This window comes from Aphanomyces invadans (assembly GCF_000520115.1).
Source record: "Aphanomyces invadans strain NJM9701 unplaced genomic scaffold supercont1.45, whole genome shotgun sequence".
Lineage (NCBI taxonomy): Eukaryota > Oomycota > Saprolegniomycetes > Saprolegniales > Verrucalvaceae > Aphanomyces > Aphanomyces invadans.
The window spans coordinates 219674-242415 of record NW_008580190.1 but is presented as its reverse complement, the minus strand read 5'-3'; the positions used below and the strand labels follow the sequence as shown (position 1 = coordinate 242415).

Sequence of the window (22742 nt, the reverse complement as noted above, 5' to 3'; positions counted from 1 at the left end):
ATACACGGAGTGCATATTTGACCAATCATGGGGTAAGATGCGTTTTTGCTTGATGTTGTCTGTATGCATTCAACTGATCTGACAGGAAAACAAGATGGTCCAACGCCCGCGAGCTTTGCCAGGGTTCGCTGCGCCCACCAGTATACTTGAACATACCCAATTCTCAGTCAGGTGGACCCCCAGCTGGGGTTACCCCCCTTTCTACTAGTCTTTCGTTCGCGTGGCTTCGTTGCGCAACCGGGTTGGGCTCACAACTGAATTTGCCATGGTCTCGAACCATCTCCTCCAAGAGCGCGTGTCGTACGTTGCGTCCATCACCAAGAGCGATGCGGATAAAGATGGCGCGGCGTTCAAAGATGCAAACACCCCCCTCGACCTCGAGGACGGCGCCCTTCGCGAAGGCGGCGCGCTCAACTACTCCTCCCCCGAGGTGCTCGTCCTGCTGTTCCAATACGCCGTCGTTGGCGTTTGCATAGGTGGCATTGGAGGCATGAAGCTGCCCGTCCTCACGTATTACTTTGGCCTGGAATCGGCGACCATCAGCGCTGCCAGCGGTCTCATGAGTTTGGGGTGGTCCTTCAAAGTCTTTTACGGCATGCTTTCGGACTGCTTTCCCATCATGGGGTATAGCCGCAAGCCATACATTCTACTCGGGTGGACCTTGACGGCCATTTGCTTTGTCATTATTGCGCTCAAGCCTGCTGGTGATGCCGTCAACGGCGACAGTTCAGCCGAAGACATCAAGTCCGCGCAATCCCACGGGTCGCTCCTTGCCCTTCTCTGCGCTGTTGCGTGCTTTTGCTACATCATGGCCGACGTCGCGTGCGACGCCATGGTCGTGGAATACGCCCAACGTGAGCCCGACCACGTCCGCGGCCGCTTGCAATCGTCTGCGTACGCAACGCGGTACATTTTCAACGCGCTGATCACGGGGGTGTCTGGTTTCTGCATGAGCTCTCCGCGCTTCGGCGGCACGTTCAGCTTTGACGTGAGTGTGAATGCGTACTTCTGGATCATGGCTGTGCCGTGTGTAGTCAACGTGGTGCTCGTGTTCTTCTTCATGAAAGATCGCAAGCGCGCGGCCGTGAACCGGTCCACGTACTTTGCTGAAGTGTTCAACCTCATCCAACAACGCGCCGTGCTGCAAGTGATGGTGTTTAGCTTCATGTTCAACCTCTTTTCGTCTGGCATTATGTCGTTGGCTGGCAACTACATCCAAGTGTACTGGGCCAAGGTCGAACCTGTCAACAGCTCGATCGCGACCGTGCTGACGTACGTGGTGTTTTCTGGGACGCTGTTTGCAGTCGGCAAGTGGGGCACCAACTGGAACTGGCGCTTGCTCTTGGTCATCACGACGCTGTCGGCGAGCTGCATCGACGCGGTCGCGCAGTTCCTCACGATCTACAACATCGTGCGCAACCAGTGGTTTTATCTCGGCATCCCCCTCACCGAGTACATTCCCCTGGGCATCCAATTCGTTGTCACGACGTTTGTGATTGTCGAATTGGCGGGCGACGGCAACGAAGGGCTGACGTATGGGCTCTTGACCACTGTGGGCAACTTGCCCAGCGTGTTTGGAACGATGATCACCAACGTGTATTCGACGCAGCTCCGGGTGGCCAAAGCCGACATCAAGACGGACACGCCCGAAGTTCGCCGGGATGCCGCGTACTCGTACATGATTGTGTACGCGACGACAATCATCGCGTGCTGTTGGACGATCATTTTGCCACCGCAAAAGGCCGCCGTCAAGGAACTGTTGCTCAAAGGAGGCAAGTACCCGATGCTCGGGGCCGCCATGATTGTCGCGATGTTTTCCATCTTGTGTTTGTCAGTCACGTCGACGCTGCTCTCCATGTTCGAATCGACGCAGTGCTACCTCTTGGCCGGTGGATCTGGCTGCGACTAGACTGCGACACTGGTGTAGTGTTTACGTCAATACCATCCCACAATCAATATATTGCGCGTTTCGGAACAGGTTCCATGCTAGAGCCGCGTGAATGTCCATGTCGTGGACATGGTGCCTTGAGGATTGGCAACCTCCGACCCGCTGTGTTGTGGCACCATGGAACGTTGTCGCGACCACAGCGTTTGGTTCTCGCCGCCTCGTCAGTTCGATTCGGTCACGAGTTGTTTTGATTCAACAAACTGTGGCCTGGCTTGGCAAAGCGTCCTGTTCATCCACTGGCGGTCGAAGTCGTGGTTGTCCATGTCTCGTTTCGCTTTGAACGGCGCGTTGGGGCTATCGTTCGCAACAGCGAGTACTGCTCGTATGCTTACAATCCTTTCGCAGTGCCCTTGGCGCTGTCCTGTGCAAAGGGAGGGAATCCTTCGACGCAATCATAGCTGATGCACGTCCAGTTAGCATTATGTTTGGTGTTCGCAGTGTCAAGCTAGAATTTCCTAAAACTTACTGCCTACTTCTTCATCGCTGGCGGTTTCGCCGCACTTGCGGCACGAGAGGCTTGGATGCACTGCCCTTGCTTGTGTTCTGCAGGCATACTCCCCCTCCATGAGAGGCATGCATCACAAGAAGGTCGTGTTGGGGGGTACGTATCTCACTGGGTTGCCCCCAAGCCCAGCTACGATACGTGTAGGAAAACATGTCATAATCACATGTTGTTTGTGTTTTTCAACGTGGTGTATCTCAAGATCGTCCAACGAGTTGAAATTTTCTCACGATCGTGCGAGTTGGCCGTTCGTTGTTTATTTCAAAGCGTTCACCGCGGTATGATTGGCTAAAAATTGCACGTGCAGCGCGGCAAGATGGACCGAGTGTTCATGTGTATAGATCGAAGTCGCTGGGTCAAACCGCACGGTGGGTGTCGCGCTCGGTGTGGCGTCGTGGATGGCGGGTGCGGGCAGCGGTTGCTGGGGGCCGTTGAAATTCTGGAATGGTGAGGGCCAACACCCCCTCGGACAAACTTCCAAGGATGACGGACATGTGACGTTTAGCCAATCATGCTGCGGTCGACGATTTCGAATAAAAAACGAACGTTCAATTTGGACGATCATGAGAAAAATTTCCACTCGTGGGACGATCTTGAGAAATACCCTATTTCAAGGCCAGTATACAAACATTAAGACAGAAATTGGGCTTAACTTTTGTTTTACCACCATATTTCCACAATTGTACATACTTTGCCAAACAAATCCATGCTCATGTATTAGTCAAGAAGAAGCAAAAAATCGGGTTCATGAGATTTTATTACTCTTTTGGTACGACGACGTGGCGATGTCGCAGCCGCGACAACACACGATACTCTCCATGTATCTGTCGCGCGCCGCGTCCTTCGTGGCGGTGCTTGACACCATGTTCAAATCGGGATGCCGTCAACTCCATCGAGCATCCCTCCGTTATATACAGTATGCAAATATCCCCCGATGTTGCGAAATCATGCTTCTATATGTATGCACACCAACACCAGTGGGCCTCGTGGCCAAAATGTTGCAAGGTACATGCCTGCGGCGGCGAGTTCAGCCAGCAGCAAGCACGCCCCACCGCGGAGGGTTCAACAGTAAACCTCGACCATCCGCAACTACGCGCGAGCATCAACAGTACCGTGAATGACCTCGTCCGGAACACCACGACTTGGGGCCGAGAAAAATGCAACAGTTCTGGTCCCGTATCCGGATGACCCTCCTGGGTCGTTCGTTACGCGCTGCGTGAATGAAAGCCGCGACGCAGATGATTGTGGATTTCCCCGCGGCATCGTGCAGTGCACTTCATCATGCCAAAGGTGCAGTCATGGGTCACGGCGCAGGTTCTGTTGCAAACGATGCTAGCTGTGTCTGCTGCCGGGACTGGGATTGTTTCCGAAGGAGGACAACTGGCCCAAACGATGCCGTCGACAACGCCACCACCGCCGCCGTCATCCAGCTGGGACGTGGCGGCGCCCATCGTGTACGTCACCGTGGGCACTGCGCTGAGTTGTACGTTGCTCATGTTGGTTTGGCGGTGGCGCATGAAGCGACATGCCCAAGTCATGGCCGAGCACGACGGCATGTACAAACTAGTCGACGACGTCGGTTCGCACTCTAAAGCATGTCCATGAATCGTTTGGTTTGTCGAGTATGCGTTGATGTGCACCCTTCCAGTCGCACGAGCTTCTCGTGAGCTATACACGCACGCACGTTGTAAACGGCGTTGTTATCGACTCCAGATTCTGGAGTCAAGTCCAGCAACGTGCCTATTTTCGTCGGGATGTAGTAACTGCACCTGCACTTGTGGATGTGGTGACCATCTCAAGGACATGAACGTCGCAAACTTGTTGCACGTTGAGTCGAACTCGCTGGAGCAGCTCCTCCAAACCCTCGTGACACGGCTGAACGACATCGAGTCATCGATACCGAGCCATCCCGCGCTTGCGAGTAAGATCGGTCTTCAAACAGTTCACCTGACATAACCTGATCGCTGCGTCAGGCCTTGCCGATCGCTTGACGGTGGTCGAGTCGAACATCTTTGCGTCGTCGACGTCCGGTGCCTCTCGTCTTGAACCATCAAGCAGTGGTCCCCCGGCTTCCAATACAGCTACTTTCTTTCACCACCTCGACGACCTCCGAGCCCATCAAATGAAGCTCCGACTGGACCATGACGTCCACATTGCAACGTAGAGTTCCTCTTCACCTATCTCAACCCAACGCTTCCAAACTCTAACTTGAGCGCGCATGGCGCTTTGGCAGGCTGCAGTTGGAGCTGGAAAAACACAAGCGGGCGGTCGCGGCGCTGCCATCTTCTGCCGATGCCGACTTGCTGCGACAGAGTGTTCTAGCCGAGGTACTCGGTCATGCATCGTCATGTCACGGCCAACTCGATGTATACCGTGGAATCCGACGCTTGGATCCAGGCCGCTCAACTCGTGCACGGCACCGACGTCAAGATAACTCAGGTCGAGCGTGTTGTGGACGAAAAGTTGGCGGCACAAGCCTCTGCGGAAGCCCAGGTTCAACATCACCATCATCTTCATTTCTTGTGCTTTGTTGTGTTGCTGGTGTACCCCATGCATTTTTCGATGGCCTGACGTGCCTTTGCTCTACAGTGGAAAGCAGCGTTCGAAGCGTCCACGATGGCTCGAATTGACGGCATTTTCAACGCCATCCACGAAAACTCGACCACGATCACCAACGTCGTCACGGTGTACGCCTGCTTCAAAATGCTTGAAATTCCTTGGCAGCAAAGTCGCTTTGTGCCTGTCCACAGGACGGAGAACCGTATCAAGATGCAGCAAGAATCAGTGGATGTGATGGAAGATACCGTCGCGTTCCTCCGAGACAAGGTGGCCGCGGTCGACCACACAAGCGAAGACCTGGCCAAGCGCGTTCGAGCACTGGACGATGCGGCTGCCAACAACCACGCCAAGCTGCTGCAACTCCGCGCGACGGTCGATTCGCGGGATTCCGACTACCACTCGACATTCCAGAGCCATGCCAATACCCACCACCAACTCCAGGCTCAGCTCGGTGACGTCCATGAAGCCTTAAGCAGCCATAAAGACGCGACGGCCAGTTCAGGTACACCGAGCGTACATCATAAGTCAGCGAGTTGGACCAAAGGAAGCTGTAGTGGCCGAGCTCCAGTGGAAGGTGGGAGACGTTGCAACTCGAGTTGACGCCGCGACCGGACGGCTTGATGCCGTGGATGCGACCGTGGCCGACTTGGCGACGAGGCTTGGCGACGTTTCCAACGTCGTGGCAACTCACGAAACGCGGCTCGACGTGCTGACAAACCACCAGATGAAGGCACAGGCGCTCCACTTGAAGCTGGACGCGGCGGTGTCTGGCATGGAAAAGGAACTTCGGCTGCGTTTGGATGATGCCGACAAAGCATTCGACGCGCTCAACAACGAATGTAAACGAGAAATCTTCGATTTGGTCGACCGAGTGCATGACGAAGGCTGTCGTAGTCGCGCTGTTTCGGCGTCAAGCGGGCGAAGTTCAGTGGGCGCAAGGCGAGACGAACAAAATGGTGGCCGTCGAGTGCAAAGAGCTCGCGCGGTCGGTGCATGCTGTGCGGGGGGAAGTGCGCGATGTCGCGTCCGACCTGCCCAAATTTCATGTAGGCGTGCAACTCGAGCTCGTGACGCGAACGAACGCCGTCCGTTTGTGTAGGCGGAGCTCAGCCATACGAATGCAAACGTGGCGAATGTGCGGCTCGAAATGCGCGACATTCGAAGCGAACACGTGTCGGCCCAAGAGGTACGCTTGCGGCCGAGGAGATGTCGGTGTGTATTTTTGGCCACGTGCTGCGGGACAGAGTGATGTTGTGGGCATCGCAGTCCACAGCCCTCAAACTGTGTACGCTTTTCTTGCTAAGGCACACGTAGACGATGGGCGCGATCTCGAATCGCCTGAGCGATTTGAAATCGACCACAGCGTCCCACCTTGACCGGTGGCACCTTCCCATTGAGCGCATGGCGGTGTGACGTGTCGTGTAGAGCCAAGGCGCAGCACAGCGAGCTCGAACAAGGATTCAAAGAGACCTCCATCGTCCTCGAACGCGTCGTGGCAAAGATGGAAGCCGAACACAAGTACAATTATCCCCCGTGATGTGTGTCCGCAAATAACCAAGTTGCACAGGCACACTCAGACAAGCATGCAAGAGCTCAAGAAGGTCATGGACGGTCTGCAGCACGTCGACTTGAACGACGTGGCGGCGGTCGAGAAGCAGTTGAATGTGTTGGCACTCTCGATCGCTCAAATCGATTTGAAGCACGAGCATTTCCGGTACAGACTCCCCCGACTCGGGCACCACCCTTGGTGGAAGGATTCGTTGCTAGCCAAACGGAACGTAGTTCGCACAGCACGTCGTACCCTGACGACGTCAAGAGCGAGTTGTCTGGCCTGTTGCTGCGGGCCGGACGGCTCATGTCAGGCTCGATTCGGTGCCAACTCAATGTCAAGCTCCTCACGGACGACTTAAACGTGGACGAAGCAGGGCTTTTGCACTCGTTGCGGAAGGCTGCGGCGGCATCCTTTGCAAAGAAGGTCCGTCTCTACTGGCCTCAACAATCGGTGTTTCGTGCTCGTCGATCGAACGAGTGGTGGTTCCGCCCCATGCACTGACCATGCTCTCCGTTAGGTCCATCACTTGGTCGACAAGTTGTCGCCGCCGCAAGAGGCCAAGTACACGGTGCAGGCGCGGGATATCTTTGAACGGCGCTTGCGGGCATGCCTCGAATGTCGATTCAAAGGTTCGCCCGCGGCAGACGCTAGCAGCGTACGCCAACGGTTCGAATTGTAGATGCCTCGCTTTCAGCCACGTCGTTCGATGGCCAGCCCCCGGGAAAGGGCCGGCCAAACACCGCCACGTGCATTTCGTGTGATCGACCAATATACGAATCGACCCCCGCCCCACTATCTCCACGGTGCGTACCCCACTCGACCTGGCACTGCCATCGAGCCAACGATCTCTACCCGTGCAACGTGTGTCAACGGGATACCGGTCGTAATACCACAGGGATCCAACCAACCAAGTTGACGATGCGATGGATGCCAAGAAATCGACAAAGACCAACCCGATCGACACAAGAGCCGTGATTCCGAGACGTTCTGGCCACACCACCGTGCCACCCAAAGCCATGGCCGAGCCCAGTCACATCCATCCACACACAAAAGACAAGTTTATCTATCGGGGCGGGTTCCGCCTGCCGCGGCATGGCACCGCCAAGGCGTCGGCAGATGTAGCGGACGCTGTCAGCGCTGTTCAAGCAGCCACCCACCTCGTGCACGCCGTCGACTTGAACGACCAGCCATGTCTGGAAAAAGTAGCGCTCGTGGGAAAGTTCCAGGTAGGTGGTTCGTCGCCGTTGGCATTGACGATACCCATACGCACTGTCGATAGAATGACTCCACCGTCGGCGCGCCCGCATCGCTGCTGCTGCAGCGCCCGCAGACTGCGCCACACTGCAAGTCTCTCCCGCGGCTCCCCTCGTCGTCGTCGGCGCTCACGTTGCATGCGATCCCTGGGGGGTCATTGCCACCTGCAGAGTAGTCTAACACAACCAGTCGAGCTTTGCGCTCTGTCCTTGACAAAAATGGGCTGGAGTATACATCTCAACCCGTCTGCAGCCGACCATCGGTCGAGGCACAACGTCCATCGCAACTACATGGTCACGAGAATTCAGTCACGCTGACATTAATTTCTCAACGAAGGACGGCCGTCGACTCGTCTACCACGCACGTTTGCTCCAAATACTGGGCAATCGCCGTGCTGGCGGGGTTCGCACGTGCCACGTCCAGAGCAGTTTGCTGTGCCTTGTTCGGGCGGAGGACGTATTTGGGGGAAGCTGCTGCCACGATTGCTTGGACGCACGTGAAAAATCCCCCCGCCACAGCAAAATGCAGGGGCGTATCGCCTACACGCACCACGTCACCCACGGTGCAAACAAGCCGAGGACGCTATCAGGGGGACCTTCGGGGTCGGGGAAGTCGATGAACTCGGTACACTCGGCCACAAGGTACTGGACGCTCGCCTCGTCACCGGTCATGCATGCGTACGAGAGCGCCGTGCGGCCAGAGCCATCCAAGGCGAGGAGGTCTGCGGCGCCCGCAGCGAGCGCTTGCAACGTATCGGCCGACGGGGCGACGTGCACCGGTCGCATTCTAGCCAGGATTGCCATCTGAGCACACCCGTCCGCGACAATCCACGTGTTTACCCCGAGTAATTGATCGGTTCCGGGTTGCAGCCGGCTTGGAGCAAGAGCGCAATCGCGGCCAAGGCCCCGCCGCTGGTCGCCGCATGTAGCGGCGTGTCGCCATTGGCGTCGATCGCCTCCTTGAGATTCGAACAGTCCATTGTCAGGAGCAGCTGAATGCAGTCGACTTGGTTGGCATAACACGCGTAAAAGAGCGGCGTCCGGCTAGACAAGGATGGTCGCATGAGGTTCGCTCTGTCGGGACCCACGCACCCGAATGAATCCATCACAAACACGTCAAAGCATTCGCCCAAATACCGCAGGCACGGGTCGTGGCCAGCATACGCCGCAGCGTGAGCGACCGTGCTAAACGTGGTGGCCCAGCACTCTTTGCACGGCAGTTCTGCTGGATGGGCTTCTTCGTATCTGACCCAATGTTCTCCATGATGCTTCCCAGACCCTCATTGCCAAGGACTCCCCAACGGGATGGCAGGACGTACCTGGCCCAGTACGTTTCGTATACGGCGCAGCACCACCCACCTATCTCGATGCCATCCAACGTCCATGCTGTCGCACTCGTGGGTGGACTAGCGACGATCACAGGAAACGTAGTGTACGCCATTTGGGACGAGTCCCATCGCTGCAGCACGAGCAACACAGTGGCGCGGCTGTCGACGTAAAGCGACACCTCCTGCATCGACGCGCTGTGAACGTAATCTCCGACGCGCAGGACGAGGTCCCCCTCTTGAATCGCGGAGTCGCAAGGGGTTTGCGGCGCGCGCAACTCGACGACGAGGAATGGGGCCAGGTCTTGGGGGCTCCACGGACTGAGTTGGCACCCCACTAGCCCCTCGCTGCGATATTTCGTTGAGAACAGTCCACGCGCCATCTTCGCAGCATGTACGCACCCATCCCACGTTTGCGGTCGCAACGTCACGTCAAATGTGTGCATTGTTTGCGTTGTCCGGTCAAACCGACCGAGCTGCACAGGCATGGCCTTGTCAATGTACAAGTGCGCTTGGCCCATGACGTCGTCGGCTGGCCTCGTCGTCAAACTCGACGCTGTGAGCTGGCCGATCTTGCCAACCCAATCCCCTACGCTCGCCTCGACAATATTCCTCTGTTTCAACGACGCGATCGCGACGAAAATGTACCTGCAACGAGCCCGGCATCCGCGGCGGGAGAGCCATCGATGACGTGCTCGACAAGGAGGAACGGAGTATAGATCGTTTGGGGCACGGGAATGTCGAAGAAGATGAGATCCACGCCAAGCAGCTCGACGTTCCGGCGAACGGCCGACGACAAGTGCAGCTGGGGCGCGCACCATCGGTCGGGCTGGATTTGAAGCACGAGTTCGTCGTAGCTATGCTCCAAAAACAAAAACACCTTCCATTAGATGATGAACGAGGCGGATTCCATCGACAAAAAGGCGACGCAAAGCGAAACGAGGGGGTGGCAGGGGAGGAGGCTACCGGGAATCGTCGACCGAGTACCGATAGACGTGGATTTCGACGGCCTGGGCCGCGGAATACATGGCACCGATCCAGTCGGAGACACTGTCGAGGGTGGGGAACACGGGGAGGTCCGTTATCCAAAACACGAGATCCCCGACCATCAACCCTCCGTTGTCCGCCGGGGACGTGTCATATACTGCATTGATTTGGGCAAACGCGCCTCCGTTGTCGACAGGTGGGGCAACTACAACTCCATCTCATGCTCACCACAATGCCATGGGCGTACCAGAAGAGCTGCTGCTCGCAGTCGTCGTCGTCGTGGCATCGTCGGCGGCAACAATCGGCAAAACGATCCCGACCCCATCCCAGGACTCGAGCTCTACGTCGTGGGTCTCGTACAGCAGGGCGTCAACGTTCCAGCGCGCGATGTGGAGTCGCAGTGGGAACGCGGTGCATCTAAACCAATGTCGGTGAGATAGGGGATAGCACACGTGGCAATGCACACTTGGAAAAGGCGTTGAGAAGGGCACTGCTGGAAGGGGGACCGCCCGTGGCCGCTGGCATGCCATCGTACCAAACCAAGTAATCGTTTCCCTCAAGCCCCGCACGTGCGGCATTCCCTGTGACTTCCTCAAATACGCCAAATGCTTCAACGGGAAAGTTGTATGGTGCGTCGTCGACGGTGCTGTCTGCCACCGACTCGTGAACGTCGTCCGTTGCAGGCGTTGTGGTCTCGTTGAGAGCGTCGAATGGCTCGATGGTCGAAGCCGGGAAGCGTTCTGCGGGGGCCGGCCATTGGGGCACGATGAGCGGAGCGTCTGCGTCGTCCTCAAACGCAACCGCTGTCATTTCCTTGGCGTGATCCTGGCTTTCCACATGACTTGATGAGCCCTCTGGTTCTTGAGATGATGCGTTGGCCGTGTCAGGCTGAGGGGAAATCGAGCCTTGCTCTTCTGGAACAGTATTTGGACTGACTAGGGCGTCATCTAGAGCGCTCTCCTCGACGTGGGCGACCTGTTGTCGCGGGATATCGATCGCTTCCTGCTCTGGTGTTGGTGCCGACGACGCATCATTGTCTGGCCCAGACGGCTCTTTTTTGCCCAAGTTAGTGTCTTGGTAAGTTCCTCGATGAATAGGCTCGGTTGACGGTGTGCCTGGCTCGCCTTCTTCCGTCGCAATTGGTTGCGCGTCCGTGCAGGCGCTGTTGTCGGGTCCAAGCCCTCGTTGGGTCTCGGGAGTGGCAAGGAGCGGTACCTTGTTGCCAGCAGTGGCCAGCCGAGGGTTTTCGACAGACGGGCCATGGTCGCTACCATCGGACACGGTTGGATGGAGCGCTGTAGCATTGAATGCTTTCGGCGCACAGTTCTCGACAGTGACTGCGGTCGTAGCTGCCTCGGCTGCCCGATTTCGGTCACCGAGATTGCCCGGTTGGTTCGTGATGGAGGGTACACCCATATCCAGGGGTTGCGCAAGGTCTGCATCGGTGGCGATGCCCAAAGTATCCGCGGTACGAGCCACATTGGGGATCTCCGTGGCCGGGCTTGGGGCCACCAGCGAGTGGCGCAGCGCCATGGATTCGTTTACGTCTCGACGAAGTGTCGAGTGCTCGCATGCGACGTCGGACGTCGTTCCTTCGATGCGCTCGTAAGCGGTGTCGGCTGGCAGGATGCACTCGTCTGCAATGTTTTTTGGTGGTGTTTCGGTGAGCATCGTGGCGTCGTCTGTAGTCGTTGGCGAGGTAAAGGTTTGTGTGGCAGGCTCGGGGGCTGGCTCGTCTCGTGTAAGTTGGCTGGGAAGACTTGGCACGGTGGCAACGACGCGAGGGGGCGGGATCGGTTGGGTCGCAGTGGGCGATAGCTTTAGCGTTGACGCGAGCTTCTACGCGGCAGAGAAGTCAGGTCGAAGAGAGAAGCATCGAGGTCAACCTTGACGCGTTCAGGGGCGTCAAACGGATGCAGAATGCACCCGAGGAGCCCTTGGCCGCTCCACTTCTGGGGCCGAAGCACAAGGGGTCGCCACGTGCGATTCCGTCGTAAGAAGGAGATTGAAATGCCGTGGTTCGTGCGGTCGTTGACAAGCCCGACCTACGACATGCCTCTGAATTCCGTGGCAACGCGGGCAATTCACTCACCATCTCTTTGATCAAGGTGGCATGGGTCGCGCCGTTGTAGTACATGACGTAGCCAACTCGCCCGAGCAAGTCTCCAGGTTCAAGACCAGCGAGGGCCGACGGCGACGAAGTTTCGACCGATTCAACTTTTAGGAACGGAATCGCATGGCTCTCCGTCATGAGGCGTTGAATGTGTACCGTTAGTTGGGCCATCGTCGCTTCCATTTGGGTCTTCATCGCTTCCATCGATTCTTTGGACGCCAAACTGTCCATTCCATCCAAGAGCTTGTGGTGCCAAACAACCAAGTCCCCGAGCGGGAGCATCATAGGTTCGGGGAGGGGGACGGTGAGGGCTTCGTACAGGTCGAGCTCATGTGGCTGCGATGGTTCGACAGGCCTTGGTGGAGAAATGGAGACCAGGGCAGGTTGCGTGGCACCAGGGGCTTCGTATGGCTGTAAAACACACCCCAACAACCCTTTGCCTCTCCACTTTTGAGGCTTGAGCACCAAGTGGCGCCAGGACGAGCTGCCCCGCTGCAGCGAGATGGACACTCCCTTTCCCACCCTTGCATTCACCACAGTCACCTAATAGCCCGCATCATCACAAAGTTGCTCGTGAACAAGCAGCGTCCACAAAGGTGGTGCACGCACCACTTGGCGAATCAAATTCGAATGGGTGGCTGTCAAGACGGCGACGACGGTGCCAAACCGACCGATGAGGTCTCCAACTTGAAGTCCAGCCTGGGCCGCCGGCGACTCGCTCTCAACGCCATCGACTCGCAAAAACGGGGAGCATTTCTGACCGTCCATTGCTTCATGGATGGCGAGAATGCGCTGCGCCAAATCACGAGGGGCGAGCGGGGTCGGGTCGTCGAGGGCATCGTGGACTAGATTCACGAGGTCCGCGAGGCTCAAGTTTCCTGGCAATACAGCAGCTGCAGTCGGTGATGGAGCCATAAGCACAGTTTCCGCCGAGCTATACCTGTGTTGAAATGAAGCGACACGACGGACGGAGTGGGCGACTTACTTGAGAGCTTTGATTCTCGCGTCGAGAGCTGCATACTCTTCGTATAATCCTTGAACGTCCTTTTTGTCTGCGATGGTCGGGGGACGTCCATGCGCGCTCTGGAACTGTGTGCACCAGTCTTGGATCTCTTGTTTGAGAGTCTTCTTTCGGGTGGTCTGTCGCCACAACGGCTTTATCCAAACACTCCCGAACAACAACGACAGCGCAGACGCACGCACCAGTTGATCGAGGTCGGACGATGGAACTGCCGCGTCAGCGGTCGAGTCGAGTATCGCATGGAGTTGATCGCGAGAAGTGGTTGGTTTCAACGTTGCCGGCGGAAGCGTGGGAGTCGCTTTGCTTTCAGCCGCCGCACTGAGTTGATGAAACACAGATGCTTCCTGCGCCTTCTTTGCCTTTTCCTGCGCCACCAACCCTTCCAATCGGTGCTTGACAAGCCGGAGGTGCGCCTCCACGTCGCTATAGCGCTTGTACAGCGGCTGGATCTCGGTTTTTTCCTCGAGCGTCGGGGGACGACCCAGCTTGGCTTGGAACGCGTCACACCTTGGCGTACGGACTCAGCACGCTCGGTGAGATGGGTGGTGCCGTACCAGGATACAATATCTTGCTTGATCGTTTTCTTTAGCTGCACACACGTATTGTGCTCTTCACGCAGCTCATCTTTTGACATCGCCGCAATGTCCTTGAAGTCCTACGAACGAACGCGCTCAGTGGCCAAGTGGTGCGCACGAGTGGTCACCCCAGTTGTTGGCTTTTCCACGGACGGGTTCAAGCAAAAGGACCCAATTTTTGGCACACCTGGCAAACAGCAGAGGAGGTGTGAGTAGGATGCAGAGTGTTTCGAGCTTAGTCCTCACTCTTGGAAGGTGAATCGGGGGTTCTGGACGGCGGTGGGGGAAGCGGAGTAGGGTGGTCCATCGCTTCGATGCGCTTGAGCCGGTTCTCCGTTTCTTTGCGAAGGCGATGCAGGTCCATGCGGCGCTTCTTGTCGGCCTCGTACTGCGCAGCTTTTTGCGCTCGTCGCGCTGCCTGCTCGGACGCTTCTCGCGCGGCCTCCGCCTCCTCCCAAGCTTTCCACTTGGCCTCCTCCGCTGCGACCTTGGCCTGGATCAACGCTTCCTCAGCAGCTCTTTGCATGCGACAGCGCTCGGCTTCGTCCTCGATTTCCATGTGGAGCCGCTCCATCTACACGAGGTTCCTTGTCATCGGTTTGGTAAGCTATAACGGCAGTTGCCACCTGTTCCTGCTGTGCTTGACGCTCTCTCTCCAGTGCCGCCTTCTTGACCGCTTCATTTGCCAAGTACTCTTCGCGAGCCTTGCGATCGGATGCTTCTTTCATTTTGCGCATGCGCTCTTCCCGTTCCTGCAAGTGCCGTCACCGAGCAGTTGAGACCATGGGAATATGCGACTAACCAGTCTTTTGCGCTCGTTGTCAGCATCTTGTTTGGCTTTTTGCGCTTCCATTTCCACTCTATGCTTCTCGAGGAGCACCTGCCGTTCCTCGGCTTCAATCCGACGTCGTTCTCTTTCCAGGGCTTGATACTTGACGGCGGCCTCATCTTTCATGAGCTGCCGCATGCGTTTGTCTTCATCCTGCATGACGAGTCGTGCTTCCTGCCGCTTGAGGCGGTCAACGCCCTCCTGGGTGAACGTATAATCTTCTTTCTCCATTAGCACGACTTCCACCCGTCGGCGGGATTCTTGCTGAAGTCGCTCCCGATGATTCTGACCCGCGGATACGGTGTCGACGGCGGTGGCCGAGGCGCTAGTTTCAAGGTTCACCTGGCGCATCATGGCAAAACGATCCATGGGGAGTTTTGTTCCCTTGTTCTGTTTGGATGCCAATGACGCGGATGCCAGGGTCGGCGGCAACGGCGTCGTCGTCAGCAACGACGGCGGCGGCGCCACCGCCATGGGAATCACTCTCTTGCTCATCGGAGTTGTCGCTCCACGCACACCTCCATCGGCAGAAGCCACGATTCTCTTACAACAGTATGCGGTTTGTCGGTTACATGAAACCGACCAATATCTTCAAAGATCGTCAGGCTCAAAGTTTGGGACCAAATCCGCGGCGTTTGAGCAGAACTGGCCTTGCAAAAGTGTGTGATGAGGGGGGTCTTCTGGTGCGACCATCGGGTCAACCGATACATGGCTCGAACCATACCTTTCCCTCCACAACGATCCGTCGGCCAGTCAGTTGTGTTGTGCAAGAAAACATGGCCCTGTAACGTTAGGTGCTATAGCTCATGTGCCTGCATTCTTTAGCACAGATAAATTTGATAACAAGTACTAATCGAGTATCGCGACAGTCAAGTCGCATTCCTGGAGCTACCACAGAGGGACATCAGCATGGTCTCATCGCATCCTTTGTGATGGTGCTTCTATTCGTCGTGCATTTTCAACGAACATCCTTTGCGTTCCAGCGAGTTCAACGGGAGGTCGTCGCGGTGTGCTAGTTGTGGCTGAGATGTTCGTGCGACGCGCGTGGAGATTGCAATCGGAAAAGAATAGATAGAAACACTGAAAGAATGTTCCTTGTGAGGTACTAGTATTTGTATGCATAGCGGTTTTAGCCGTTACGTGGTCCAGGCAAGTACAGTTTATGGCATGACCCAAAAGGTTAGGGGATGAGATGATATCAAGACGACGACAAAGAACATTATAAAGCTTTAACAGAAAACCAGTTATAGACGCACATCGCTTTTCAAGACCAAATGTCCATGCAATTGCCCCGGTAATGATTTTGGGCCAGATTGTAGACATACCTTCAGCAAACATAGCTAAGTATGATTGATCGATCTCAGCCCACAACTGGAGAATTTGAGCCATGCGTACGATCCTTGTTTCGAAAGACGACCTTTGGTGTAGATATTACGGGCTCGAACGCTCCCAACATTTCGATTGGTCTCAAATTGTGAAGTTGGCGATTGTCGAATGAGATCAGTGGATACTGGAAATGTCTTGTTCAATCGGAATGCACTGTCAACACATATATGAATGGCAGCAGGTGCCACCGCAGCATTTCTTGATACTTAGTAGAGTCTCATTGACCATCCAGGACGGTTAACTCAACCTAGCGTAGAAGCTCAAGCCGCCACAAATCATGACTGCCACATTTCACATGCCCACAGAAGCTTGCTCTACGTGACGTAGGTAATGCCAGTAGTACTGGCAATATTCTAAGCGGCCGAGGTTGAACCTCTTTTTGTCAGAAAAAATAGTCGCCTTGAATTCCACGGCTTTGTGCAGGAGTCAGTTGGAACTTTTCACTCAGCCTATCTATCTTATCCTTGGGTGTTACGGAGATCTAGACCGGCACTTCACGTGCTCTACAAGTTTAATTGTACGCAACGTATTGAATACAGTAGATTTCGTTGATTTCTGTTAAGAAGAATATTGTATTTTTTCTGTGTAAAATCTTGAAAATTCGTCAGATCTCGCGGCTGGTGAGTGATCAGCGATTGCAGGACCGTTTTGCTGCTTGGCTGGCCGTAGTTACGAAGGAAGTTCCGCACACATGCGTCACTTTTCTAGGTTCCTAAGCAATCAATCGATATTGCATATGGAGTTTACGATGAACCAGAATCTTGCCTTCCTCTCCGTCGGTTATTCAATTGCCCCAGTCATGACTCAGAAGTCGATTTGGCACTCACATGAACAGGGCGTCAAACGATGTCCTCTTCTATATACTTCTCTGATCCAAACAGTTGCTGCCCTCGTCTTGTCTTGATTAGACCATGGGACTCGATCAAAAAACAACGAAATTATACACGCACCCCAAAATTTTTCACCTTCTCAAGTATCTGTAAGGATAGCGGTTCAAGCCGATACGTAGTCCATGCAGTCGTGTTCTCAATCGGCAGGGTGAAAAAGGATTTGGGATGAAGCCATGTTAATAAAGAGAAAAGTGCATAATTGGAGCAAAAGATTCCATTTTTATCCTATAGAAGCGATTCTTCGACTGTTGCACTTAGAGAAGGACATCGAACGATACCCTGGCCTTGTCAGTACCAAAATTGACTTCAAAGACATGCCTCGGGGCAAAGGTATCACCGACGAAGAGAACGGACAAATCTTAGCCTTTTACAAGCTTCAATAGAGCTGTCGGTGGATTGCTTTAGCAATCCACCGAAGCGACAAGCTTATGCCAACGTTTCTACGGAATTGCGACCAACCAAGCCGCAAGAAAACCCCAGGAAGTCGTTATATCCTCACCAGCCACGAGATCCGACGCATTTTCAGGCTTGCTACAAGCAAACAAATGTCGTCAAGGCAAAATCTACAGCATTAGGCGGTAAAGTAAGTCAAACTACTGTCCTTAATGTGTTGCGTACGTCCAAATTCGCAAATTACATGAAACGCCGGTCCGGACCGCGCCTAATACCCAGGCACAAAAAGACCGAGTCAACTTTGCCAGTCGACACCTCCACAGGTCCGCGGAATTGAAAGCGACTATGTTTACCGACGAAAAGTAGTTCAACTTTGACGGTCGAGATGGTTGTCAGTACTACTGGCATGACCTCGGGCATGACGAGCAAACCTTCTCGAAGCGAGTGGGTGGTGGCGGTTCTATTATGGTTTGGCGAGGGATAAGATTCTACAACAAGACGGAGCTAGCCATCCTAGACGGTCGACAAGACTCCGCGAAGTATCAAGAAACGTACCTGCTGCCTGCCATGCGTGAATTGGCGGTCCTTTCCGAGCCGGCCACCCCTACGTTCCAACACGACAATGCCAGTATCCACCGATCTCGCTCGACATTCGCCTTCCTTGACGGCATGCCATTGCCAACTATGCAGTAATCTGCGAAAAGTCCCGACTTGAGCCCAATCGAGAATGTTTGGGGCGTTCTAGCCCGAAAAGTCTACGCCAACGGACGTCAGTTTGAAACAAGGGCTGAATCGAAGGTACAAATTCTCAAGTCTTGGGCTGAGATCGATCAATCATACTTGGCCAAATTGGCTGAGGATATGCCTACGAGAATGGCCCAAACAATCCTTTGCCGCGATAATTGCATTGATATAAAGCCTTATATGGAAGTGCGTCTATAATTTCTTATTAGCCAAAATTTTGACCATGGCATTTTTTTCTTTATTGACATGGCTTCATCCCAATTCCTTTTTCACGTGCCGATTGAGAACATGACTGTATGGACTGCGTATCGGCTTGAACCGCTATCCTTACTGATACTTGAGAAGGTGAAAATTTTGGGGTGCGTCTACAATTTCTTTTCAGACTGTAGTACTTGGATAGAAAGGTTTCGAAATCGTCGTTTTCTTCCTATACCGCTCCGACTACCGGAACCGATATCGAAAGAAATATAGTCAAATTACGTTTTGGTGATTTCTGATCCTTTCCGTCAACTTCAACATTGTACCAAGAACCACAGCGATGGTTACTTTTTCATTCCCTGCCTGCTCAAAATGCTCTCCATCCACGACATCATTACCTTGCTTCCTTTCGCGAGAAACAAAGCATCACGTGATTTCCTCGTGCGCATGTACATTATGCAGTACTTGAGCCACCGATCATCCCAAATGTCGTATTTGCCTCGACAAGCACCCTCATGCAAATGCAATCTAGGACTTCCGCTTTGACGTTGGTGGTATACAATGCCTTGCCTTCCTACTCGGACTTCCTGCAACCATCATCACACTTGGTGGATCACGTGTTTGTCGGGAAGGAGCAATGTGTATCCTGCTCAGTCGGTTCGACCTTCCCCAGGTGCTACCACGACATGGGCCTTACGTTTGGACGGTCTCGGGTCCAGCTGTGCGATATATTTCTCTACTTGGTGCATGATGTGTATGATCGGTGGAGCACAACCCTCTTTTTAAGCGCCAAACTGCTTCGATCACGAATGTCCCAATACTGCGACTCTGTTTTCAAAAAAGGTGCACCGGTGGACCCTATGTTTGGATTTATTGACGGCACAAAGGTGCAGACATCTCGGATCTCAGCAACGGGCGATGGAAGAAATTTGCAGAAGCTAATTTACAGCGGTCACAAGCGCATACACTGTTTGAACTTTCAAGCTATTTCTGCACTCGATGGCATTTGTGTGCACTTCTGCGGACCGTGTGAGGGTCGTGGACATGACTCTGCTATGCTCGCAATGAGCAAGGTATTGTCAGCGTTCGACCAACACCCGGATATTTTCGAGTCAAAGTACATTTATGACGACCCAGCCTATGGTGTGACAAAGTACGTCTTGAGTGGCTACCGTGACAACAACTTGACTGTCTGTTGACAAACAAAACTTCAACAAGTCTATGAGTCGAGTGCGACAAGCCGTGGAATGGAATTTTAAAGTCATGAAGACGTTGTGGCCCTACATTACATTCAAAAATCTGTCAAAACTCATGCAATCACCAGTTGCCAAGATCGTGAGCGTGGCAATGCTACTGACTAATTGTCACTGTTGCCACATTGGAGGAAACCAAATCAGTTTGTACTTTGATCATCAGCAACCAAATTAGAAGAGCAACTTGATACGGAGGACATAGTTGATTTTTAAAGATATATATATCAATCAAAGTTTATTTACAAGAGTCGTAATCAAATTAGTCATGGTTGTTTGGAGCGCTTGAATTTGTTGCAACTGGGTCTCACGTTCCCTGCCTTGAGTTTCACGCTCTCTTGCTTAGGCCTCTCGTTCCTTCTGACGCTCTTCCAGCTCCTTCTCGAACAAGAACTTGAGCAACTCAAGCTCGTTCTTGTTTGCGTCGTTCATTAAAGTGAGCACCTTCATCATCTTTCCGCAAGTCGATTCGTCAAAACCTTCTCGACCTTTGGGCTTCCCTTGTGATCTCATTGCCTCGTCCCGCACGATGGCACCAGACTCTTCGACGCGCGCCGCAGCTTCCACCTCGCTTGCTGCACGACGCATGTCCTCTTGCTTCGCCTCTTCAACTAAGCGCTCAGATCGTCCAAAAGGATCGTTTTCTCGGTGACTTCCTCGTCGACCCCACATGCACGCTGCGAAGCTTGTTGCGTTCTCCGTGGTCCCTCGGCAAAATGTTGAACAGGGCTTGGACTTTTTTGCCGTCGAAATGATGTCGGTCAAACTCGTCGAGGGTGTTCAAGTTTCGAGCAACAGAGTCCCAAACATCCATAATCCTTCCTCGACGAGCAAGATGCGGTCTTTCTGCAGATATCTGGGTGAGGAGCAAAATGCACTCGCGATCACTGAAGATCCGTCGCTTTAAAGGCGTGGCCATTTGCCCGGAAGCGAAAAGGATTGTATTCCTGTCCGGGCCAAGTGCGACCGGATTACTCATGGAATATCGGGAGTTTTCTTAATAGAATTGGGGTTTCAGTGCCAACACATATTGTGAAGCGCAATGGGAAAGGAAAAGTCGATTTCAAAACCTTTCTAACGTCACTCCAAAAACGAAGAAATAAGGCCAACAATATAGTTTATTCAATTGCCAAAAGACATATTGTTGGGAATTCAGAAGTCCTTCCATGGATGCCTCTTCTCCAGTTCAAATGGATCAAGGCGCTCTCGCAGTTATAGACTTCGCACCCCTCAGTGGATGCCGTGAAGTCGGTAATCATTGCATCCTTCTTTGTGATAGGGAGCTTGAAATCATTGTCATCGTGTACTTCTCCATCACCTTTTGAAGAGTATTGAATGCTTTTGTCATCGTCACCACAGGCAATTAACAAAAAGCGGTTTCCGCAGCATCAATGAGACCCTCGATTGTTCGAATGCACTTCTGATGCTGCGACTATGAATAGAGATATAGAATCTTAGACCTAAGCACGCATGATGTAGAGCTAGCTCTCAGTGTCTGCCACGATGCCTGGGTACTTGACGAACCGACTCTTCAATATTTTCATTCCATGGTTCTTTCGTATCCTGAAATATCTATAAATAGTACACGCTCAGAAAATGAAGATCTTCGAAGTCAATAACATACAGAAATAACATGTTACATCTCTGATCTGCGATGTGCGATATCGACACAAATGTGGTCCATTTGAGACGAACGCAATCCGCGGACCTAATCGCACGACACAGTATCCGAGTGGCAGTTGAACTGCTTGGTAAACCGCAATATGGCAACATTAAGGTAGTCTAACAGAAGACGAGACGGAAAGCAGACTCTCGAAGATGGTGGCGCACTCCTCGTAGTCAAGGTGGGTTTGCCGCCATTTCGGCCATGGGGGTTCCGTGAGTAGTAGGCAGTGATGGTGACGAGTAGCCTTTGGCATGGATTAAAGTTGCGTGATGGGTGTGTGCAGTTCGTGCGATATGAAAATGCGTTTTAGGATAGTATGATGGGTCAAAGTTTGGACGAAATGACACGACACTTTTCGGGCTCAATATCCCAGGAACGAAAATGCTTTAGAACGCTCATGAACTATCCTATCAAGCAGAGATCCAGCACTTTCTAATGCACCAATCGCCTCAAAATTTAGGCGGTATTAAAGATATTTCCACCTATCGGAAGTCGAACCCTGCTACTATTTCGCACCAGAGTAGTATGTGCCATAATCGAATTAAAATGGCTTTTTTGCTTTTCAGTCCAAGTTTTGAATTATTCATTGTTCTTGTGACAGCGATCGTTTCATTCCAAATCCGATTGTGCCATGCCGATTGAGATCGGAACTGCCTCGACTACTCATCGGTATCCTTTCAGATACTTCCGAAAGGTACAAATTTTGGGGTGCGTCTAAAGAAAGTTTCATTTCAAATTGTATAATTTAAACATGTCAACGTTTTATTGCTCAACGGCTTGGCTTTCCAGGTAAATCATCCATTATGCACTGTGTAATACGTTTCTTCCGCGGGCAAATAGGTAAAATGGTCGAACATCCGGATACGACAGACAAATCGTACGGATAATGGACTGTATACAAACATCTAGATATCCATTTGCGCCAAATTGGGTCCATGTATTTCCGTACAAATGGACCCAAAAAATCCCATTGGCATCAACTCCATTGCTAGATACCGAACCCGTACCTTGTGTAGCAGGTCTGTCGAAACCATGGCACCGTTTAACGAAGAAATGCTAATTCAAAGTTGGAATAATGGTTGAATGCTCTTGAGGATATGCTACAGCTGTCACAAACGATTTACGACTCGTGAGTGCAAGGCAAACTGGACGTGTTTCCATTTGACTGCAGACGGTTTGAACTGTTTCGATAAACTCTACCATAGTAATGTCAAGTAATAAAATAATCAAACGGAATAATCAATACACAATGACGGGAGTCCATATCGTGTAAACAAACCCAGAAGACCAACGTTGTCGATTGTTGGCTCACCACACTACAATGTTGGACACAGCCATAGCCGCCACTCTTTCATTTTGTAATTTTCCTTTCAGCCACCACTACCAACGTTTACCTGCGTCATGCCGTGCCCAAGTAACCTAAGCACCTACACCAACTGCACCTGCACCAAACCTGATGCCCCCGCCGACATGACGGTGTGCCAGGGTAGCCCAAGCACTTGCGCCATCTGCACCTGCACCGACTGCAAGTGTGGCCAACCAGCAGCCTCC

The 22742-nt window shown here is 53.3% G+C and overlaps 4 protein-coding genes across 4 annotated transcripts; 3 read left to right on the top strand and 1 right to left on the bottom strand.

Moving 5' to 3' along the window:
- Positions 1–227: 227 nt before the first annotated feature.
- H310_12949 (hypothetical protein) lies at positions 228–2417 on the top strand. Its single transcript, XM_008880251.1, has one exon. It carries the CDS (start codon positions 266–268, stop codon positions 1907–1909), a length of 1644 nt encoding a protein of 547 aa, XP_008878473.1. The 5' UTR covers positions 228–265; the 3' UTR covers positions 1910–2417.
- Positions 2418–3628: 1211 nt separating this feature from the next.
- H310_12948 (hypothetical protein) lies at positions 3629–4073 on the top strand. Its single transcript, XM_008880250.1, has one exon. The coding sequence runs from the start codon at positions 3671–3673 to the stop codon at positions 4040–4042; it is 372 nt and encodes a 123-aa protein (XP_008878472.1). The 5' UTR covers positions 3629–3670; the 3' UTR covers positions 4043–4073.
- A 160-nt stretch (positions 4074–4233) lies between these two features.
- Positions 4234–8049, top strand: H310_12947 (hypothetical protein). Its single transcript, XM_008880249.1, has 17 exons — positions 4234–4371; positions 4424–4610; positions 4684–4777; positions 4848–4943; positions 5040–5137; positions 5201–5511; positions 5564–5848; positions 5904–6055; positions 6109–6195; positions 6324–6388; positions 6435–6527; positions 6577–6723; positions 6792–6984; positions 7079–7190; positions 7241–7364; positions 7457–7787; positions 7841–8049. The coding sequence occupies exons 1-17, from the start codon at positions 4254–4256 to the stop codon at positions 7988–7990; spliced, it is 2643 nt and encodes an 880-aa protein (XP_008878471.1). The 5' UTR covers positions 4234–4253; the 3' UTR covers positions 7991–8049.
- Positions 8050–8142: 93 nt separating this feature from the next.
- On the bottom strand, positions 8143–15159 carry H310_12946 (hypothetical protein; the record flags this gene model as incomplete). Its single annotated transcript, XM_008880248.1, has 20 exons — positions 8143–8354; positions 8411–8601; positions 8655–8858; positions 8907–9059; positions 9134–9487; positions 9542–9728; positions 9788–9996; positions 10106–10331; positions 10374–10543; positions 10593–11965; positions 12013–12171; positions 12219–12782; positions 12849–13173; positions 13225–13379; positions 13443–13767; positions 13815–13915; positions 13964–14022; positions 14082–14409; positions 14462–14587; positions 14638–15159. The coding sequence occupies 20 exons, from the start codon at positions 15157–15159 to the stop codon at positions 8143–8145; spliced, it is 5943 nt and encodes a 1980-aa protein (XP_008878470.1).
- Positions 15160–22742: the final 7583 nt, after the last annotated feature.